This window comes from Sceloporus undulatus, chromosome 4 (assembly GCF_019175285.1).
Source record: "Sceloporus undulatus isolate JIND9_A2432 ecotype Alabama chromosome 4, SceUnd_v1.1, whole genome shotgun sequence".
Classification (NCBI taxonomy): Eukaryota; Metazoa; Chordata; class Lepidosauria; order Squamata; family Phrynosomatidae; genus Sceloporus; species Sceloporus undulatus.
Window position 1 is genome coordinate 198,824,269 of NC_056525.1, and position 22,430 is coordinate 198,846,698.

At 37.6% G+C, this 22,430-nt stretch overlaps 1 protein-coding gene across 1 annotated transcript in view; it reads left to right on the forward strand.

Moving 5' to 3' along the window:
• The first annotated feature begins 3,470 nt into the window (after window positions 1-3,470).
• RP1 (RP1 axonemal microtubule associated) overlaps window positions 3,471-22,430 on the forward strand; it is a 233,926-nt gene continuing 214,966 nt past the window's right edge. The window contains 2 exon segments of the mRNA XM_042461410.1: window positions 3,471-4,109; window positions 8,336-8,507. Coding sequence (XP_042317344.1) covers window positions 3,471-4,109; window positions 8,336-8,507 — 811 coding nt within the window.

Below are 22,430 nucleotides of genomic sequence, written 5' to 3' on the forward strand. Positions count from 1 at the left end.
GAGCCTTCTCTGTGTGCAATAGAGTAATCACAGCAGTGGGCTATGTGGAACCTTGGATTGTCCTGTTATTCTTAGCAATTATCATGATGTGGTGTGATGGAACTATTATGCATATAGCAAACAGGCAGGTGCCTGTTAGACTGCTATGTGTCATCCTGCACCTATCAGTTTGAGTTCTATGAAATACCCATTTTTCTCCCTGCCCCTCAAATGGAAGCAGAAGTAGATTGCTGACACTGTTAGGAAATCCAGAGTGACTGGAAAAAATCCTAGATTCTAAAGGATTTAGAATCTAGAATGCTTAATACCATACTGATAATATACTTACTTCTACATCCTTCCCTAATTAGTCCAACCTGACATCTAGTTCATCACCCACATAATGCGGATCCCCCTTGGGCTGTGCAGAATCACTGGGAGCAGGTGCATTTCCTGGCCTTTAGTGGAAAGAGGCTATGTTAATAGGAGTATTGGGGAAGATCCAGAGTGTTTAAAAGGCTCTCATCACCCCATCCCCTCCCCTTTGGTTCTTAATTGACTCACCCTCCCACATCTGATATAGTGTAAGCTGCTGATCACTTTGGGACTGGGTAAACTTTTCTCACCTTTCCATGATAGGTAGACTTTTCCCACCTTACCTTGCACTGTTGACTGGGAAATTGGACATTTGGCCTAGAATGGTGTCTTAAATAGGTAGTGGGAGTAGAAAGTAGGACATTGGTGCACATTTATGGCACTTATTTGATGAAAGAGAGGACTCTGAAGATGCCCTTTAACTCATGAAAAGCTGGGTGGAGGGTGGGGAAGGCCTGGGGGGTTTAGCCCTCATTTTAAATCATGTGACTTGGAGGTTGAATTGCTAGGTTGGCCTTCGAGTAATGGGCTGGCCAGGAAGGAACCGAGCTTTTCGGTTCTCCTTGTGGCTCAGGTGTTTTGCCCAGAGAAAGCTGGGGAAGAGGTCTGGGATTGACCACCTGCTCCAGCTGCTCTTGCACTAAGTTCCTTCCCACTTTTTCACAACTCAGGGGTTTAAGTTAAACGAGTTACAGGTTGAATCTCTCTTATCCAAAAGACTTAGTAACGGAAGTGTTTTGGATTTCATTTTTTAAAATTTTGTAATATTCACATATACTGTCAGCTCTTCGTGTCCATGGGGGTTCTATTCTGGACCTTCCTCTCTTCATGGATAGCAAAATGCACACCACTGCACTGTTCCCAGTGGTGACGTGACATGCATGCGACTGAGTTGGCACAGCCGTATGCACACAACACCATTAGGTAGAACAGGGCAGGGCTGTCTGGAAATGTTCTAATCCATGGAAGAGAAGAGCCAACTATAATTAATGAGACATCTTGAAGATAGGACCAAAGTCTAGAAACTAAATTCATTTATGTTTCATATACACCTTATACACATAGCCTGGAGGTAATTTTATACACATATTTTAAATAATATTGTGCATGAATTTTGAGCTAGATCATTTAATATTTTAGAGCATTTTGGATTTCCAATTTCTGGATGAAAGATATTCAATCTGTACTAGTTTATATACAGTGAAAAAAAATTAAACCCAATTTTTGTGTCTTTTTTCTTTAGTCCATGGCTGTTCCGCAAAGAGTGGATATTAATTTAAATATTGGATATATTTTATGTTTTATTGATGCACACTACTCGATACTTATAACCAAAAATATTGGTATGGTGTGCATCAATAAATATTGAGAGCCAGCATGGTGCATTGCTTTAAGTGTTGGACTAGGAATTTGGGAAACCAGGGGTCAAATCCGTGCTCAGCCATAGAAACTTATTGGGCAAGTCACAGTCTCTCAGTCCCACAGGAAGGTAATGGCAAACCCTATAAATAAATCTTGCCAAGAAAACCCCATGATAGATTCACCTTAAGGTTGTCATAAGTTGGAAATAGCATGAAGGCACACAGGAACAAGCAGTAAAAATATTCATAAATAAATATAATCCTGTGGTGTGATGTCCCCTTAAAGCAAAGCTGCTTTGTTTCCAGCTGTATAGTATTAAGTGGACTAAGGCTCCTGTATTTGTCAGACCTTATCCTGAATGATTGGCTAGAGTTTGTGAAGGAATAACATTTGTTTTTGATGTCTTGGAGTCTTACCAGCTTGGTGTTAGAACATGCAATCCATTATTTCCTTCTACCTCATGTCCTAGCTGAGTTAGGCTGCACTTCCCTAGGAATTACTTCCATTGAACTTTCATATTACTTATGATAATAGACATGCATAGTACTGGCTTGTCAATCTTTGTAGAGTTGCCTTGTCTATTGCATTTACTAAGGAGTCACTATGTGGTGAAAACCAGCATGGTGTATTAGTTTAAGTGTTGGCTAGGACTATGGATTCAGCCATGGAAACCTACTGGGCGACCCTGGACAAATCACAGTCTTAGAGGAAAGCAATGACAAACCTCTGAATAAAACCTTGACAAGAAAATCTTATGACTGTAAATTGACTGAAGGCACACAGAGGGCCTTCTCTGCAGTGGCACCCCAGTTATACCTTCTGCTTGGAGGCCCAATTGACACCTATTTTACTGTCATCTTGGTGCCAAGTGAAAACATGGCTCTTTATAAAAGACGCTGGAGCTTAACTGGTTTTATACAGATTCATACATGTGCATAGTTTTGCATTTTTAAAATGTATTTTAACTTATTTTAATCTGTCCATTTTTAACTTGTTGAAATGTTTAACATATTTCTAGCATTTTAAAATCATTTTATTGTTTATATTGTTAACCCTGATTCTGTTGATTTCATTGTATAACACCCTGAGATCTTTAGATACAAGATAGAATATAAATGTTTAAATGAATGAATAAATAGATGGATAAATAATTAAACAAAACCAACAGCATCAGTTCTGTGATACTGTAAAATTGATGTGCATGAAATCATAATCAAGCAGAAAGTAGTCCTACACAAACCACATTGGAAATAAAGGGAACTGTGTAAGAACATAACAGAATTTCTGTCTGGATTTTGCCTCATTTTTATTTTGTTAATCCTTGACTTGTACTTTGGATCACCCCAGACCAAAAAAAAAATCCTCTGTATGTATCTGCAATATAAAAATACAATATGTTGCCATTACATTCATCAATGAAACAAAAAACCACCTAATTACTATTCTGGTGTGACAAAGTACCCTTTGCTAAGTAAAAAGTTCTGTTGTACCAAAATGATAAGATATATGAAAATACGTTGGAGAATTCTGCACATATTTCCAAGCAAAGCTTTGTTGGATTAATCCTACCAGTCTTTGTGGAATTTAGAGATAACAGCATGGACCTATTTAAGCCATTGATTTTTGGCAAGATTTACTGCTGTTGCTTTTGTTAAAATCTCCTTTGTGACTTTACAGAAATGAGGACTGCATTATTGTTGTTATCATGAGAGAGAACATTTACTTCTGCCTCCTTATTCTAGATTGCCGTCAAAATGAGTGAAACACCATCAACCAACTATTCGGTGATTCAGCACCACACTTCAGAAAGTGAACAGTCTTTGTCTGCACGGCCTTTCAATGTCACAGAACCTGTTGTGGCCAAGAGAGTCTGCTTTTACAAGAGTGGAGACCCTCAATTTAATGGAGTCAAAATGGTTGTCAATAACCGTTCTTTCAAATCATTCGATGCCTTGCTTGACAACTTGTCAAAAAGAGTACCACTGCCTTTTGGGGTGAGGAATATCACGACACCACGGGGAATACACAGCATCAATAACCTGGAAGACCTTGAAGATGGAAAATCATACATCTGTTCCCAACAAAGAAAAATCAAGCCCATTAACCTGGAAATGGCCAGTAAAAAGCCATTGCCATGGCAGAACAGCAGACCAATCAGTGCTCGCCGACGGGCTGGACAGCTAGCTAGAGAAGGGGACCGCAGTGCATTCCAGAGCACAGTCAAATTAAGCACTCCTAAGAAACTGCTGGTTTTCAAAAATGGCAATGTAAGAATTCGACGCACGGTTGTCTTAGGCAAGAAGAACACACAAAACTTTGAGGCCTTTCTGGAGCACATCAGTGAATTAATGCAGTATCCAGTCGTGAAATTATATACTACTGATGGGAGAAAGGTAAGAATAGTGAAAAATATCAGAAATATTTGTCAGTTTTGGTAGAGGTAATGGCAGTGGGAAGATTTCTCACAGCTGGTTTATACTTGGTTGCAACATCAAATGCTCACATGAGTTTGATAATATGAAATTTAATAGCACAGCTAGGACATCCCTATTGCATCAAACAGAGTTGAGGAGAGTTACTGTCACACAACTCTTTATACCTTCTGGATTCTGTGCACAAGAGTTCATTCTTTACTTATGTCATTGGCTTGTTAAGAGAGCAACCAACCAGACATCTCAGTTTGGACAACACAACAAACAAATCATGGTAAGAAACTCCCTGGTTTGTTTATTTTCTTCCACTACCGGGAGGCACTAACTGGGATGGAGGGACTTCATACAGGGATGCTTGTTCATTTCCAATAAACTAGAATTCTGAAGTATTCTGACTTATTGTTAATTGTGAATCAACTTTCTGTGACTCATTAAGTGGACAATAATTAGAAATGGAGGAGAGGAGATAAGGGGTCTTTAATGAGATCCTTAAGCCCAACTTTTGACTTCCTTTAGATTTTTAGCCAAACTATTCCTCTGCTAGGGATATCCATAAATGTTCTTTTCTTCAATGGGAAAGGGTATCTCAACACACCAAGATGTCCCACTGAGAAAATGATCAACAACCATTGAATTTCCTATACTTTCAGACTGGTTTTGATGAAAATTACATATGCACAGATCTTTAATTTGCTTCCCAAATTATCCTGTTTTGTGCACACAAGTGTTGGATTCTTTTTAACCAAAAAGGGAGGTTGCTCCAAACTCTTTTTGTTTGCAAAGATGCCCCCAGGAGTTAAAAAAAAATCATTGAAAAATCCACATGTACTGGGGAGAAAATATTTGAAATTATTTGTTCTGGCATGCAAGAATTACAGTCCTTATCCACAGATTCTGCATCCAAGGATTCCACTATCCACGTCTTGAAAAATTTTTTTTTTTAAGAATCCAAAAAGCAAACTTTGATTTTGCCATTTTTAAAAATAAGGGACACCATTTTACTATGTCATTATACATAATGGGACTTTAGCATCCACAGATTTTGATATCCACAGAGAATCCTAGAACCAAACCTTAGTGGATACCAAGGGCCCACTGTAAATAAATGAAGATTTACATCCATACAACAGTATTGAAGGGAAGTACTGTATCTCAACCAGTCAGAGATCAGAGGCCCTTCATATTGCCTCCTGTAATTCAGATACTACAACTGAGGTACAGTTGTATGTAAATCCATCTTTTATTTCTATTATGACTGCTTTTACACAGCTTCTAATGCACTTAGCATCTTAGTTTTCACACATGAAAAAGCCATATAACATGTTTTCCCTATTAGTCAACAGTTTATCACAATGGTCAAGAACAATGGTCTGGTATTCTGGTGTTTTACATTTCAGAGAGCATACTTATGTTTCCTCTGTATTTATTGAAACCCGAGAAGAGATTTTGGTGTTAAAGAAATCCATGGAAACCTTAGAGACACAGAAGTGGAAGTGAGGGGAATTTAAATCCTTCTATTTGTGAAGAGCAAGCTTGCTCTTAAACTACATCTTCCTGTTCTACTTCTAGAGTGTGCTCATGCTTACTAAGGAGCTTAATCCAGGGTAGCCACAGGAGTGGCCTCAATCTTGTGACATGTGCAAGCCAAGTCACAATCCCTTCAAGACCTATACTATTTTTAGTTTCCTTATGAAGCATAACCCCCTCATTTTCTGTCAAGAACATGGGTATCTTCCATGGCGATCTCTTGAGGCCCACTACAGTTACATGCAATGCCATTGTTAAAAAGCCCTAACAGGTTTAACAAAACAAAAAACAGTCTCAGATAGTTACTATTTTTGCATATGGGTACAGAAATGGGGATATTAGTTGATAAGGGTTAACATTTTGAGTTAATTTCTTTAAAAACTAAAATTTTTAATTCAGTTGTATTTACATTGAAATAGGCTGCTTTTAAGAACTCTTAATTTGATTTTTTTAAATTTAAATTTATGCTACATTACTAGATTTAAATGCTTCTCAAAATAGAAGTGGAAAATCTCATTCATTATTTTACTTATCCTGATTCTTTTCCTGTTTTCATTGTTGAAGAGAAGGGAACAATTGCATTTTTTAAAAAAACTTTTTCACCAATCCCATCAAAAACTTTCATTATATTTTCCCACTCCCTCTCCCTTTGCAATAGCAATAGCAGCTTCATTTATATACCGTTTCATAGTAAACTAAGCAGTCTCTAACTGCTTAGCTAAGTGCCCTCAACAATCTGGGTTCTTATTTTAGCGACCTCAGAAAGTTGCAAGCTTGAGTCAAGCTTGAGCCCTTTTGCTGGTATTGAACTCGCAACCTTATGGTTTTGAGTGAGTGGCTGCAGTACAGGCATTTAACTACTGTGCCACCAGGGCTCCCTATCTCCTTACCATCACACTTTGTTTTGCTTACTGATTCCCATGTGGATATCAGCAAATGTTAAGAACTTCTTGGGACAGAGTAGGAGCCTCTATGAGAGGTTCAGTGTGGAAGACAACAGGACCACATGGGTAAAATAAACAACTCTCCCACTCCTATTCCAAGTTGCCCTTACTAGTTGTGACTCAAACCTTATTATTTCACAACACTGGTGGACTAAGGACAAAACAAAACAAAAAGTAGTTTTACACACATGTAAGAAAATTAGGCTTGGTGTTAGAAGCAAAGATAACTAAACAGGGGCTGTCATATTTTGGACATATCATGAGATTATGTGACTCTTTGTAAAAGACACTAATACATGGTAAGGTGAAAGGGAGTAGGAAACAAAGAAGACCACACTACAGGTGGCTTGATTCAGTGGGAATCAGATGGGAACAGAAGGGGGCAAGGGACACATTTTACAGCACATCAGAATGCTGCCAGAAGTTCCCATTCCATTCCCAATCCATCTCAAACTGTTCAGAAGCGTTCCTGAAAATCGCCTCCTCTGAGACAGATCGGGAACGGATTGGGAACTTCCAGCAGTAGCAGCAGCGTTCTGGTGTGTGGTAAAATGTGTCCCATTCCCCCCTTCCATTCCCATCCTTCTCCCTTTTTTATGCTCCCATCACAGCCCTGGGGGCAATGCAATAAACTTAAATGAAGTAAATAGACATGATCCTAAAGAATAAAGATATACAGTGTGCCCGCGTTATATATGGGCACGTCATTTGCAGCTTCCAGCATATGCTGGAAGTTGCACCCGAAAAACTCCTCTCGCACCCCGGAGAAGAGCTCTAATAAACTAATAAAATTTAATCTTAAAAAACTCTTCTTGCATCCCAGAAGAAGTAATGGGGTGTGTGCTTGTGGAGCACCATGTGCATGAGCCCCATGACTTCTAATGGGGCTCGAGCATACGCATTTTTTCCCTTATGTGGGGGGGGGGGGTCATGAATGGATCCCCGCGTAAGGGAAGGGTGCACTGTACAACTGAACACTAAAGTTAGAGTTGTCCAGTACATCATATTCTCCATTACCATGTATGACTGTGAGAGGTAGACAGTCAAGTAAGTGGATAAGAAGAAAATAAACTCATTTGAGATGTGGCATTGGAGAAGTGTGCTGAGTATACCGTGGACAGCCAAAATGACAAATGAACATCAAGTCTGACTCTGAACTCTCACTGGAAGCCAAGATGATTGAGCTGAGGCTCATGTACTTTGGCCACATCATGAGAAGGCATGAATCACTGGAAAGGCATGAATCACTGGAAAAAACAACAATGTTAGGAAAGGTAAAAGACAGCAAAAAGAGAGAAATATCACACACACAAGATAAAATAATAATAAAATAAAATTTTAATTTGTATCCTGCTTATTTGTAAGAAACAATCAAAGCAGCTTCCAACAGTTAAAATAATACAATAATAATAATAATAATAATAATAATAATAATAACAATACAAATATATACAGAGACTTAATCAGGGAGGTCATGGGCCTGAATCTAGGAGACCTGAGCAGAGCAGTGGAGGATAGGGGGACTTGGCCATGTCTCATATGCAGGGTCACCATGAGTCTAGGTTGACAGAAGGGCAGCTAACAACAAGAACAAACTCAATAGTTTCTGAAACTGTCAAATGCTAATAAAATCAATGTTTTTACTCTAAATCCAGATCCAAAGAACTCTTCTTTTCTTCCCATAGCAAAGAACCTTGTATGTTGTTTCTCTTCTAGGTCTCCAACCTTCAAGCTTTGGTTCTGTGTTCTGGAGCTGTTGTTGCAGCAGGGAGAGAACCTTTCAAAGCAGGGAATTATGATCCTCATAGGTACTCATTACCTGGTAAACTGCCTGGCTCCTCCAATCGTGTATACCCCAGAACCAATGCCAAGTCAGAGAGCAGAAAAAGTAAGTCTCCTGTTCGTACTTTTCTTTCTTAAGTAATTCCCCCCTCTCATTGTTACTGTTCTGTAGAGCCAGCCCTACAATTCAGCAGTGTGAGAGGGCTGTCCCAGTCAGTACATTTTGAACATCAAGAAAGGGCAAAAGCTTCTGACTATTTAACATATAATTATTGTATTTTTAATGACAAGAAGGAAGTGAGGAACTTGTGTGATTTTTCTGTCACAGGTGCCAAAATAACTTGATAGACCTTGATTTGACTTAGGGCAAAAAGTACCATTAACTCCTTTTCTTCGACAAAATGTTCTTGTAGCTTATCCCTTTTATTCTGTTAAATGAAATAGTAAAACACAATAGAGTCACTATACACCACTAGGGCATTAAAATGTCATGTAAATTCCCTTGCCAAATTCTCACAAAGGTTGGAAAGGAAAGAACCCAAGGAAAGTGTAAAAAGAGTAGGTAAGATACGCTTATAAAATAGTAAGCACTACCAGGTCCCTGCAATTCCTGTTTTGATGAAAGATTTCATTGCCTTTGACCACATTTCATTTATAAACATAGCTATGAATGAAAGCCATAATTATGTGGTAAAAGCTCAAATTTATTTTAAAACTAAGCTGTTATGCATGCATTTGGAGTATGTAGGGAAATTGATAACCATGTTTTGAAGTTCACTGAGTATTGTTCCTTTATGTACATCAGGAGTGGGAAATGTGTGGCACTCCAGATGTTTTTGGACTGCTTTTCCCAGCAACCCCAACTGACATAGCCAGTGGTGTATAATGCTGGGAGTTACAGTCCAACAACATCTGTAAAACTGCACGATTCCCACAGTTGATATATATGTGGCTGGCTTTTATATTGATAAACCTTTTCTATTGATAAAATACATGAAATGTGGGGGGTGAGCCAGACTGAACACGGGGGGGGGGGGGGGGGGGAGTCTGCACTTTATTCACTTTGTCCCAATTGTTGTTTTAGTAAATGAATACTTTGAAAATGAATACCATGATAAACGAGAGGCTCCAATCATGAAGCATTTTATTTATGTGAAGTAGACACAAGTAGAGCTCCTCTTTAGATTTTACCAGTCAACATAATAAAGCCATGAACTGAGTAGGAAGATGGTATATAATGGGGCACAGGGAAAGACTATAATGCATGGCCCCATGTTCCTGTTCCCTGGTTTATCTGCTCTGTTTGAGTTCACTGTAACACACAGATGACTAACATCTTAAAATAAACCTCAGCCTGTAATAAGTAAGTAAGTAAGTAATAGATATGAATCAAACGGAAGGGCCTTGGGTAGGACAGTCCAGCAATAGTCAAAGCTAAGAGTTTGTGGGCAGGGGCAAATGGAACAAGAATCCTACCATTTCTACTATTTTGACCATCCCCCCATTAGACATATAGAAGCCAAGTTCCAAGCATGTTAACTCAGGGCAACAGTTCTCTACTTCGAAGCAGACGGTAATTCCATACACTAGGTTTCCTGCCTGCAACATCAACCTCATAGGGAAAACCCAGTGTACTAAAGTCTTCCTTTTCACTCTGAGTTAGCATGAGCTTGATTAGCATAGCATGAAATTAATTCTTGCCTTTACACTCTTAAATGGTAGATTTATTGCTGCTGGTTCTGTAATTGTACTGTTGCCTGGCTTTGTTTGTATATGAAGCATGTTAATAGCATTTTAATAACTAAACATTCATACTTCTACTACTAAAACCACAAAATCTGGTTGTAGAATAATCACTAACAAGCTCATTGCAGTTTAAGCTTTCACAGACATGAATATATTTTAATAACAGGAAGTCTAGACTACACTGGATTATATACAATGATTGTTTGGAAACTTCAAGCAATTTTGATTTCTGTAGTACTACTCCTGTAGTGAGTAATAGGAAGCACATTAATGCAAGTGCTCTAGAAACTTTACTGTGTTGTTTTTAAACAAGGCTAGGACCATACATGTTAGTGCCTGAGACAAAGGAGAAGACAACAGGCCACATTCCTCATCCATAATATTATTTCAGTGCTGGTGACAGGATAGCATTTTCCACAGCACCTGAGTTTAGATGACTAGGTTTGGGCACAGGCCATATCATGTGGCACATAAGTGTAATAACAACAACAACTACTACTACTACTACTATTATTTTTGGGTCAACCCCATCTTTTAACTAAAATGAACCTTTGTGGAATCTGCTGGTTTTGGTGTTTAGTCTGACCTCTAGGAAGCAAGACAGTGATTCTATCTCATAAACAGCCCCAGCACATTCAAAGTTCAGAAAGGAACTGCAGTGGAACTTCATAGGAACTTCAAATTCTCTGAGGAGTGACTTAGGGAGCTGGGTATCTTTAGCTTGGAGAAGTGAAGGTTAAGAAGCGATATGATAGCCTTGTTTAACTATTTAAAGGGATGTCATATTGAGGATGGAGCAAGCTTGTTTTCTGCTGATCCAGAGAATAGGACACAGAACAATGGATGCAAGCTAGAGAAAAAGATATTCCATCTAAACAATAGAAGGAAACTTCCTGACAGTAAGAGCTGTTCGACAGTGGAACACACACTGTCATAGAGATAAATGGAGTCTCCTTCTTTGGAGGTCTTTAAACATCTGTTGGGTTTGATTGTGAGTTCCTGCATGGCAGGGGATTGGACTGGATGGCCCTAGCGATCTCTTTCAATCAATGATTCTATGAACTCAGAGCCTCCCTGAGAACCAACACGCTCCACTGAGAAACCTGTCCTCCTCCATTCTCACAATGCAGTTTCCAAAACCTATTATTAATTTCTTTTTCCATTGATCCGATGTAATCAACAACCCAAAATAGACATCATAGTGATACCTTTATTAGACCAGCCAAAAGGTGCAAAATACATTATGCTAGATTTCAAAGCTGACTGTGGGAGTCTAATGCACATAGTTACATAAAGAAGCAGACCACGAGGGACTTAGTGATTGCACTACATCTTCTGAACATCTTCTGTGTAAAAGCCTGAAGAATGCTGTGGCAAAGCTTTAAAAAAATGAGAGTACTTTGGTTTTGTTTCTGGCTGTGGTTAGCCAATTTGGTTTAAATAAAACTTTCGGATTCACAGTCTAAACACATTTATAAAGGAGCAAACCCAAATGGGCATGATGGAAAGTAATATCCACATTAACTCATTCAGTATTCCATTACATACCTAATCAGATTTTAATTGCACTTTGATTTAACTAACCTTGAGTAAATTGTACAAAATAAAACTTTAAATATATATAATTTGAAAAAAAAAAACCTGGCATGATAAGAAATTGAGAACATTGTCCTGGTGCTTCAGATGCTCCCACTTAAGAGTGTGCAGAGTATAGATGGTTGCCAAAATTTATTGGCAAAATTTGTTCATAGGTTTGCTATTGCCTTTCCTTAAGGCTGAGAGCATGTGGCTTGCCCAAGGTCACCCAGTGGGTTTATGGCCAAGCAGGGAATTGAACCCTGGCCTCCAGAGTTGTAATCCAATGCTCAAACCACTACACCATGCTAGTGACATCCTAAAAACTAGTATGTTTTATTTTTCATATATTTTCGCGGACTGCAGCTCATTTCACATGATGCATTACTAAAATGGGCGGTAGTCCATAGATGTTTATACCAGTACAATTTGTTGAGACTTTCAAATGTTATTAGATTGCTTTTTTTTAATGGGACAGGTTAACAAACTACCTATTTGATGTGTGTGTGTTTTGCCAAACAGTAAAAAGAAATTTCAGTATAATAATACTCAGACTTCTCATTAGCAATATTTTATATAATTGCTCCCTGCAATACCATATTTTTGTACTAACAGTCCTTTGTGTTTGTGTGTGTTCTTTTCTTATCTCTTTGCTGTGTCTGTCTGCTGCTGCTCTCCCTGGATGGCTGATGACTGTCTTCTTCACCTTTCTACTAATCTTGTCCTTTGGATGCTTTCAACAAATTGCTTGAAGTGAGTGCACAAATAGATTCAAGCTCCAGATCACAGATGTTCTCTGTTTCTTCTTCTAAAGGCTATAGTAATGATAACAATTCTGAATCTTCTTATATACCTGACAGTGACATGGCTTTGCTGGGAAATCACTCACAGACTGGTGAGGATTTCTCTGTGGTGCCACCTGCAGATGACATAGAAAAATCTGTTCATCTTAATCAAGATGGCAGTATGACAGTTGAGATGAAAGTTCGATTCAATATAAAAGAGGAGGAAACCATAAAATGGACAACTTGTGTTAGCCGTGCTGGAAACTCTGCAGTGGTTACAGAAGATCAGTCATCAGAATTAAATATTTTGACATATAAAAAACCTGAAGAGAACTTTAGCCATGTTAAAGATGATGTCTCAATGCAGCAGATAATCACAGAAGTGATCAATCAAGACTCGGCAGGCAGAATGGAAAGTAGCACATATGACATCTGGCAGAATCCATCTATGAATACAGATTTGAGCCAGTCAGATAATAATCATTGCAAACCTCATTTTTATAGACCACCTACTCCTGGGCCTAGAAGAGTCCGACAAAAGAAGGCACTGGTTGAAAGTGTCACTGTGGTATCAGATAAAGCAGTCCAAAAGAGGTTGGTAGGACAATTTTCTTATAGTGAAGAAATGGACAGTGGTGAAACCAAATCTGAATATTGTGTAGTTACTCATGCTAGCAGTCAAACATCAAGTGTTACTAATTCCAATGTTAGTGATGCTTACAGTGATCACGTAGTGAAGCAATCTCAGGATAACCATATGGAGGAAGAAATGTCGACCAAAGCCACTAGAAGGCCCTCAGGTCAGCATGATGAGGATGTGTCATTACAGAATATTTTGGAGAAATCAGTTTTAGAAGAAGGATTATATAACAGAAAACCATCTGAATGTGATTCTAATATCAGTCATGCACACTCTTCTCTAAAGACATATAATGAACCTGGACAGCCTTTGCCCAGTCAAAGTGATGCAATAGAAAGTAATCCAGGTTTCTTCAACAACCATTCAGAATGGTCTCCTTCAAAAAGTGAAGAGATAATATGCAGTCAGTGTAGAGAACTGCATTCTTCTCAAGCGACTCTATATCCATCCCCTCCTGAAAGTAATGAATCAGTATGCAAATGTGCTCAAATCACTCCAACAGTGGCACAACCTTCTTCTGTCACTGGCAAGAATGATAGTGCTGAAGGTATGACAGCTACACAACTCTCTGATGAAAGCCAAGCTGTGTCCTCCAGTGGCAAGAAGAAGAAGAAGAAAAAGAAGAAGAGAAAACCTTCTACACATAACACAGAACAAGACATAGGTCCTCATCAGAATGTGGATGAAGTGTCAGTGGAAGCAAGTGCTGTGAATGATGGGCAGACAACTGAGACACACCCACCAAGGCATAGTCCACAGTATTCTTCTTCCCAAATCACCACTCATAAAATAGTATTTGCATTTCCTGTTCGCAATTCAGACAGTTCTAATGAAAAGGTAACCACCAAAGATGATTTGCATAGCCAGGCTTCACTACAATCACAACCAAATGAATTACTCTCTAAACTAAAGAAAAATCAAAACAAACAGTTGCCTAAGATAAAAGCCAAATCAGACAAAAAACATAATTTCCCACAATCTACAAAAGCAGCAGAAGAAATACTGTTAGTTAAAAATCACTCAAACAATGAAATTGAACATAATAAAGAAATTCTACATGACACAATAACAGATGAAAATGGCCAAAATGTAGAAACAGAAAATGCAAAGATTACTTCCAATCAGACACACAAATTATCAATGAAACATAAAAAAGCAAAAAAGAACAAAAAAACTGAAAATGCTCAAGGTAGTGAAGCTGAGGTATTGGATGATAGATCATTGGGTGCTTTGAAGCATACAGATTTTGCTGGTGAGATGCCAGAACATTCACTTGAAAACTATGTCCAAAGCTGGTTAGAGAACATATTTCCTGATGCTGTAAGGCCTGATCAGCATTTAGCTGCTATAAGTTCTAATGACAGAAAAAATCAACAGCTGCATGTCAAATCCTTTCTAGATAAAGAAAATGAATTAGCAGGACAGACTGTATGTCTTTCAGACGAGAATAGTATTACTGAAGGTAAACAATCTAGTAATCTCAGTGAAATAGAGGCTGTTGAAGAATCAGTTAAAGAGTTGAAAAACGCATATGAAAAACACATTGGTTGTTTGACAGATGCTGATGCAAGCTTAATAGAAGAAGCCAAGTATTTATTACAGTTAGATATTCAAAACAATACAAAATTGTCCTCGTGTAATATTATACATGAAAATGACAAAAAGAAGGTTCTGACAGAAGGTGATGGTCAAAGTCACATTGCTGAGATTGCTTCCCAAATTCATCCCCAAACCATTAATAACATTCCAGGAACTGATGTGGAGAAGGACTGTATGAGTGGTGCATTGGTGCATGAACTGAAATCAGCAATTCTCATTGCTGAAAAAAACTATATTGGATGCATTAAAAAATCATGTTGTCTTACAGATATTTCTCTTCCTTCACTTCTCGGTTCTTCTTCCAATCTCCTTCTAGCTTGGCTCCTTCTACTGCACCTGAAAGAAAGTTTATCCAATGTAAATAAAGATGACATCTTGCAAACTACCTGTAGGTGTTCTGAAATATTCACACTACTTAAGTATCTGAAACAAGTTGCAATTAATGAAAAAGTTGATGATGGTATTACAAATATGCAGGACTGCACAGCCAACTGTTTAATATTCTCAGGGAAGCAAACAGAAAAACAGGAACAAATGCATTGTCAAGAAAATGTTTCTCCAGTTCAAAATAAAAATATGCCAGATACTGAAGAACAGGAAAATCTAAACAAGATCGTAATGAGTTCAGAAGTTGTAGATGCAAACAAGTTATCTGAACAGTTAGAGAGAATTTGTGAAGAGGAGATTAAATCTTTATCAGCAGAGAATTCAAATCTAAATGATTTAGAGGTTCATGGTGAGTGTGGCCATACTCAGTCAGATAACTCAGGCCTTATTTCAAATGAGGACTCATTAAAAGAAAATAAGGATAGTTCATGGCAGGAATCTCAGGAAAAACACACAGACACATCATATAATAATGAAGAATCAGACATATCAGAGGAACCTAAGTCAACCAGTCACAGCATTACCTCTCATGATAAAGACCACTTTTTTGAGATAGAAACTTCAGAATTTGATGAAAAGGAATTAAAGAGCACAGAAGAGCAAGAATGCACAGAATCTTTCTATAAAAATGAAAATGAAAATGGGACTCTTCCTTCAGCTGCTGAAAATGCTACAAGTGGTGAGAGGCTAGAAGATCTGATAGAAGAACTAGAGGAAGATGGTATTTTTGAGGAAACCTCAGAGCGATTATCAATGCAGTCCCCATTATCTTTTTGTTATGAATCCAAACAAAATCCAGTGGATGGCTGTGAAGAGGAGCTGACATCCAGAGTAAAACTGATAGTAAAGGAACTTGAATGTGGTGGGTCCCACTCAAATTCTTCTTTGGAATTTAAAAAATGTTTGAAAAGCCCAGTCACTTCTGATTTATCAGATTATCGACCAGAAACTGATGAAAGTGATTGTAACTTTAAGCATTCTAGTGACTTGACTAATGGAAGTGCAGATGAAGCTATATATGAAAAAGAGTACAACAAAGGGTATGTGAAAAGAACTATTGAGAGGCTTTATGGCAGAGCAGAAGCTTCTTCAAAAGCCATTTCTAAACCTGGTCCCCCTTATTTGGCTCAAATGCTTGAGAAAGATACTGGAGAACCCTTCCACATAATAATGGAAAATGCTCCTTCATTTTGTCAAGCACACAATAATGATAACATGTCTTCTTCTCTTGTTTCACATGAAATCCCAAAAGATTTAAACATTGCTGACTCAGCATGGGAAAAAGAAAATGCTACCTTGCCAGCACCTCAATTCAGTCTCAACGGGGAAGAAGCATATTATAATGATGATTATGCTGTGCAATACATAAATCGAGACATTCGGTCTAGTGCACCCATTCCTGAAGATGAGGGAGTATTGATAGAGAAAGGAAAATGGCTGCTTAAGGAAAACCATTTAATAAGGAGGTCACCTCCTGAGAACAATGGAATGTATGGCACTACAGATACATCAACTGACACTGTGTTTGACAATCATAGTGATGACATTCCATACTCACAGTTTGGCAGTCTAGATACACGGCCACCACTCAAAGAAATATCCTCTTCTGAACTTGAAGATATGGCTAAGCCTTGTGGCAATGGATGCAACTATTTCAACATGCCCCATAACAGTGATTCAGAGCCCTTTCCTGATGTTATAAGTATAAAAAGCAAAAACAGCCAAAATGACAGCACTTTGCCTCTTGAGGCAACAAGAAAGGTATGTACAACTTCCACACAAATTTGTTCAGAAGTGAATACCAATCCTCCATCTTTTACATCAGTAGAGTTCAGATTACCTGACAATAAGGTGCACCCTGTAGAGCAGTCTTTAAATGACGAGCCAATTCAAACCCAACCAAATAGCAATGCTAATTCAAATAGAAATAGCCATGAGGATCAGGATTCCCTGGATAAACTTCATGCTATTTGTGGCCAACATTGCCCCATATTGGTAGCCATAATCAAGCCAACTAATGAAGCAATCAGAGGGTGTGCTTACCGAAAAGCCTCTGATGTTGAGAACCAAGTGGGACGAGACTTCTTCCTGCATTCCTCACTTGTCATGTGGCAAGGCAAACATGTAATTGGACTTGACAAAAATCAAGCACAGTTGAAAAACAATGTCATTAATAAGATTGCACACAATATTTTTGACAGGTTTTATGCTGACAATACCTTAGATTTCATGAATGACAATAATTTTAGGTTACTTTTATCACTAAAAGGAAACCAAGGCTCAAAGAAATTATCCATTACAGAAAATATGGATGTAAATCCACAGGAGATCAACTATCATGAAAATTATGCAACTGAAGAAGCACTCAGTGAGATAACAGTAGAACAGAATAACAATTTGTCTGTATTCCAAAACGCAAGAGGCAATATAAATCAAATTGCTGGAGAGACATCGACTCCTTCATTTCCAGATATAATAGAAGATTGTGAAAGTGAAACTTTTTACCACCGGGGGATATTCTTAAATAATATTGACAGGAAAGTAACAGTAAATTTGGAAGATGAAAATGCTCTCAGTACCAAAGGAGATACTCTCTCTTCTGTAAAAGAAGAGGAACATGGAAATGAATCCTCAGACTCCTAAAATACTTGTTAAGAATGCTATGGCATTGCATATAAACATCTATAACAATGACAGTGATATCCTTTTTATGGATTGAAGTATCGGAATAAACTGCATATCTTATTAATGGCTTTTCAGTAGAAAGATTCTTTCTATAAAATTATATTTTTCTTGTATGTTTTTCTCCTTATTTCCCCACATATTCTGAAACAAATGTGTAACTATTATGTTATAACTAATTTTTTACATTCCTCCAGCAATATTACTTGGTAAGAAGATATGTTATTAACTGTGCCTAAATATATATTTAATTTCAAGATAAAAGTTGAAAATAATCCTTCAGAACCATATAACCTATTAGTTGACAAAGAGTGGAAATGGTAGTTCTACTAACTAATGTATAGGTTTGTGAATAAAATTGCTTGTTATATATACTGTATATACTCGTGTACAAGTCGATTTCATGTATAAGTCGAAGGAATGTTTCAGGATCAAAATCCTGGATTTTGCTATGACACATGGATAAATCAAGGGTAAAATTTAGGGGGCTATAAGGAAGGATGGAAAGGGGGAAATACCACTTCTGTTCCTCCTTCTTCTCTTCTGGACCTCTCCCAACTGATTCCCAGGTGCTGGAGGAGAGGTTTTAACATCAGATTGAGAAAGGAAGCAAGTGGATTGCAAAAGGGACTGTAGAGATGGTTTTAAATGAAGAAGTTTTTTTAAAATAGGAAACCAGGTCTTGCAAAACAGACCAGAGAGAGAAGCAAGTGGATTTAATTGGAGTGTTTTTTCCATAGGAAGCCAGGCCTTTCAAAACAGACCAGAGAGAGAAGCAAGTGGATTTAAATGGAGAGTTTTTTTCCCCATAGGGAAGCCAGGTCTTGCAAAATGGACCCGAGAGAGAAGCAAGTGGATTTAAATGGAGACTTGTTTCCATAGGAAGCCAGGTCTTGCAAAACAGACCTGAGAGAGAAGCAAGTTTATTTAAATGAGGAGTTTTTTCCATAGGAAGCCAGGGCTTGCAAAAATAGACCAGAGAAAGAAGCAAGTGGATTTAAATGGAGACTTGGGGCCTGAACAGACAGGCCAAAATAAAGCTGCTTCAGGTCACTTTGGAGGTATGCTGTTTAAATGATACACACATCTTAAGAGGCCAGAAGTTGTGCCAAAGCTGCTCTCCAGTCCTAAGGACTAATACTATCTGGAGGGCTCCAGGCTTCCCACTGCTGATTTAGGCAACAATCTACCTTTAATCCAGAAGGAAAGTCATCAAGGACCTTTTAACTTTGGATATTTCTTACTGTTTTATGACATATAAGAATGGTTCTTATGTAGGTGTTCAGCCTGTTGTGTGAGGGTTAAAATTGGGACAGGTGTAGACACAACATGTAGTTCTAGTGTTCTCACATAGTCCTCATCCTTCCTACATGGAGCAAGGTATTTATGAAGTTTGTTTTTTAAATATGTGTTCACTGTTTCAATGAACACATGGAGAAATCTTTAGATCTTCCCTGAGTGCGCAGGACTGGAAATATTGGGAATGCATTTTGTACACAAGCCCTGTTCTTTCTTCAGTTTAAACTGATGTGGGCAAAATGCAGCCTACCAGATATTGGTGGACTACAACTCCCATCAGACCCAGTCAACATAGCCAGTGGTGCCACAGTCTAAAAAACATAGGAACATACTTTTCCTGCAGCTATGTTAAGCTGTCATGTGGGCAGTCTGGACACCTGCAAATGGCTTCTATCATACCACAAATGATTACCACTTTATATTCTTATGGTCCATACAGTAGTTAATAGCAGTAACCATTTTCATTCATGTGGTACTATGGGCATATGGAGCTAATGTATGTAATGTATATAATCAATTATCTAGGTTGCAAATATTCATGTTTTATCTGTCAAGATTGTTAAGAACCTCGATGGATGTTTTGGGATATGAACCCATTTCTTTGTAATTATATTTTTTTCAATAACATATTTTGGAGATCTGTATAAAGAATATTTTAGTTTTATTAAACTGTGTAAAATTAATTTAAAGGCAAAGGGATCTTGCAGCATCTTTGAGTCTAATTGAAAGAAAGAAGTTGGCAGTATATGCTTTTGTGGACTTAAATCTGTAAAAGTGTATGCTACCAAATTCTTTCTCCCAGTTAGTTTCAAAGGTGTTGCAGGATCCCTTTATGTAAAGTTAAGTACAGTTGTCCCTCCACATTTGTGGGTTAGGTATTCACAGATGTGATTATTTGCAGATTACTAAATTTGCCTCCTTCTCTGCAGCTGCCCTGTACACAACTGAAAATACATATTCTCTCTAGGCATTTGTAGGTCCACCAGTGTGATTCTATGGTCAACATCTGCTGGACTATAATCATGCCAGAAGACCTACAAATGCCTAGAGAAATGTTTTATTGTTTTTTTTTTTTTAAAAAAAAGCACATTGGGCTTACTGTATTTTTATGGTTTTCTACCTTCTTGGGAATCCTGTACCCCTAACCCCTGTGAAAGCTGAGTACAGACTGGACAAGTGTTTCTGAAATAGTGAAGAAATAATAACGTATTAATTGGTATGGGTAAGCATTAATATGTCAGTTGTAGACTAAATAAATATGTATAATTTTAGAGTTCTTGAATCAGTATTTGTGTATACCAGGGACCTTAGGAAATGCATAGAGGCATGGTTCAAAAAAAGGTTAACAGAATCTGGAGAATAATGCCTCCAATTACATATTCACATACAACCAAACTAATATTTTTTTTTCCTAATCCAGAGTGCTCTTTGTCATAATAATTCAGTAAAAACTCCAGCATTGGCTATTCCCAATTTCTGAGGTTACTCTGGATCAAGGAATATAACTATCATAAATATTACCACTTCTGTTACTAATTTTATTGGAGCTTTTTTTAATATGACTATTGCTATCTTATAGTGTAGTAACTATAGGCAGCTAGCTTAGATCTTGGTTTGCATTTTCTGAAACTCTTAAGGCAGCTATGTTTTTCTGTAAATACTTGACCATGCTATACTGTTTTGAAGCCATATTTATCATAACTCTTACTTTTGTGTTCTGTAAAATATATTGATATTGTGAACAATGAAATAAAGTAAAATAAAAACACTCAATTATTTAATGATTAAATGGAAGAACACTGAAGAACACTAAATAACCTTTAAATTTTTATGCACTTATTTCTGTGGAAATGCAAGAAGGCATCTCTGGTGGCTGATCCCAGGCTTGGGAACTCTTGTCAAGCAATGCTAGCCTGCCTATTCTCACTGTCAGAGAAATAATATTTTATTTAGTGGGGGGTTTGACATCCAGCTGAGTTTTAATTTAAGGAGGATGGTATTTCTTTTCATCTGCCAGTTTACATCATATTTTTAACATGCTTGTACATTTTAACTGAGTTTTTAATTTGAAGTTATATTCGTTAGAACTTTTGAGAGCTATTTTTGACTGAAAATAATCAAAGAAAGAAAGAGCCATCCTAACTGTAGCTTCCCTAATGAATTATTTCATCATAAAGCAACAGTTGGTAACTTCATAGCTTATACTATCTTATGCTTGAAAGCTTCAGTTATGAATAACATGTCACACTGATTTTTAAAGCATATTTTCCAAGGGGGAAAAAAACTATAAAAAATTGAATTTACAGTGCTCATTTAATCTGTCCCTTGGATGTTAATTTTCCACTTTATATAGGGAGAATGAAGTCAGATAACATTTCCAGTCCAAAGGTGCCACTCAGAGTTCATAGCTCAGCATGTTTTCGATTTTACTATTCCCAGACCAATGTTTATAGAAGACGTTGACTATACTGCGTCATTAGAACTGATAGGAATAATATTTAACATAAATGTGCTCACAAGTGTGTTGTCAGCTGTGAAAGTTTCACTTCTTTATAGGATAGTATGCTTAGGGAGACCCAAATGAATACATCACTATTTTTGCATATGCAGATATATTATTTTTCAGTTATGAAAATAAATATCCCCATAACAGTGGACAATCTCTCTGTTTTAAAAACATAAAAGAGAGTGGCATCTTGCCTTAGCTTAGTGGCTTAGCTGTTGCAAGAACTGAGAATGGAAACTTCTGATTAGAGCAGAAGAGACAGTCATGATTCAAAATCCTGGTCTCATTCTGAGCATCCGCTGATTAACAATATTTACATTTGAAAACCTAGTACGCCACAGCAAATGGCCATTGTATGAAATACTGGAGCTGTAACATCAATAGGAGGACTACCAGTACAATTCTCACAGAGGCATTTTAACAGAATTAACAAAGAGGTTTAGCATGGCCCTTGAAAAGTATGCCAGGTGGAAGTTGTTCTTGACCATGGCTCAGTTAAGATTGTAGGTTCACTAAATACCATATTATCTTCCATTGTTCTGTCTGTGGGATTTTCTATTACACTATATTATTTGGTCAAGAAGAGTACATTCGATAGCTGTAAGGATCATTTTTTTATGCAACTGAGGTACAATCCTGTAGCTATGGATAAATGGTATTCTTTGTCTCCAAACAAACCCTCAAGGTAGGTGTACAACGTAACTGATTCTGCATTTCATTTAATGTGTGAGGCATACTACACCTGAGGTTCTCTCATACACACACACACACACACACACACACACACACACACACACACACACACACACA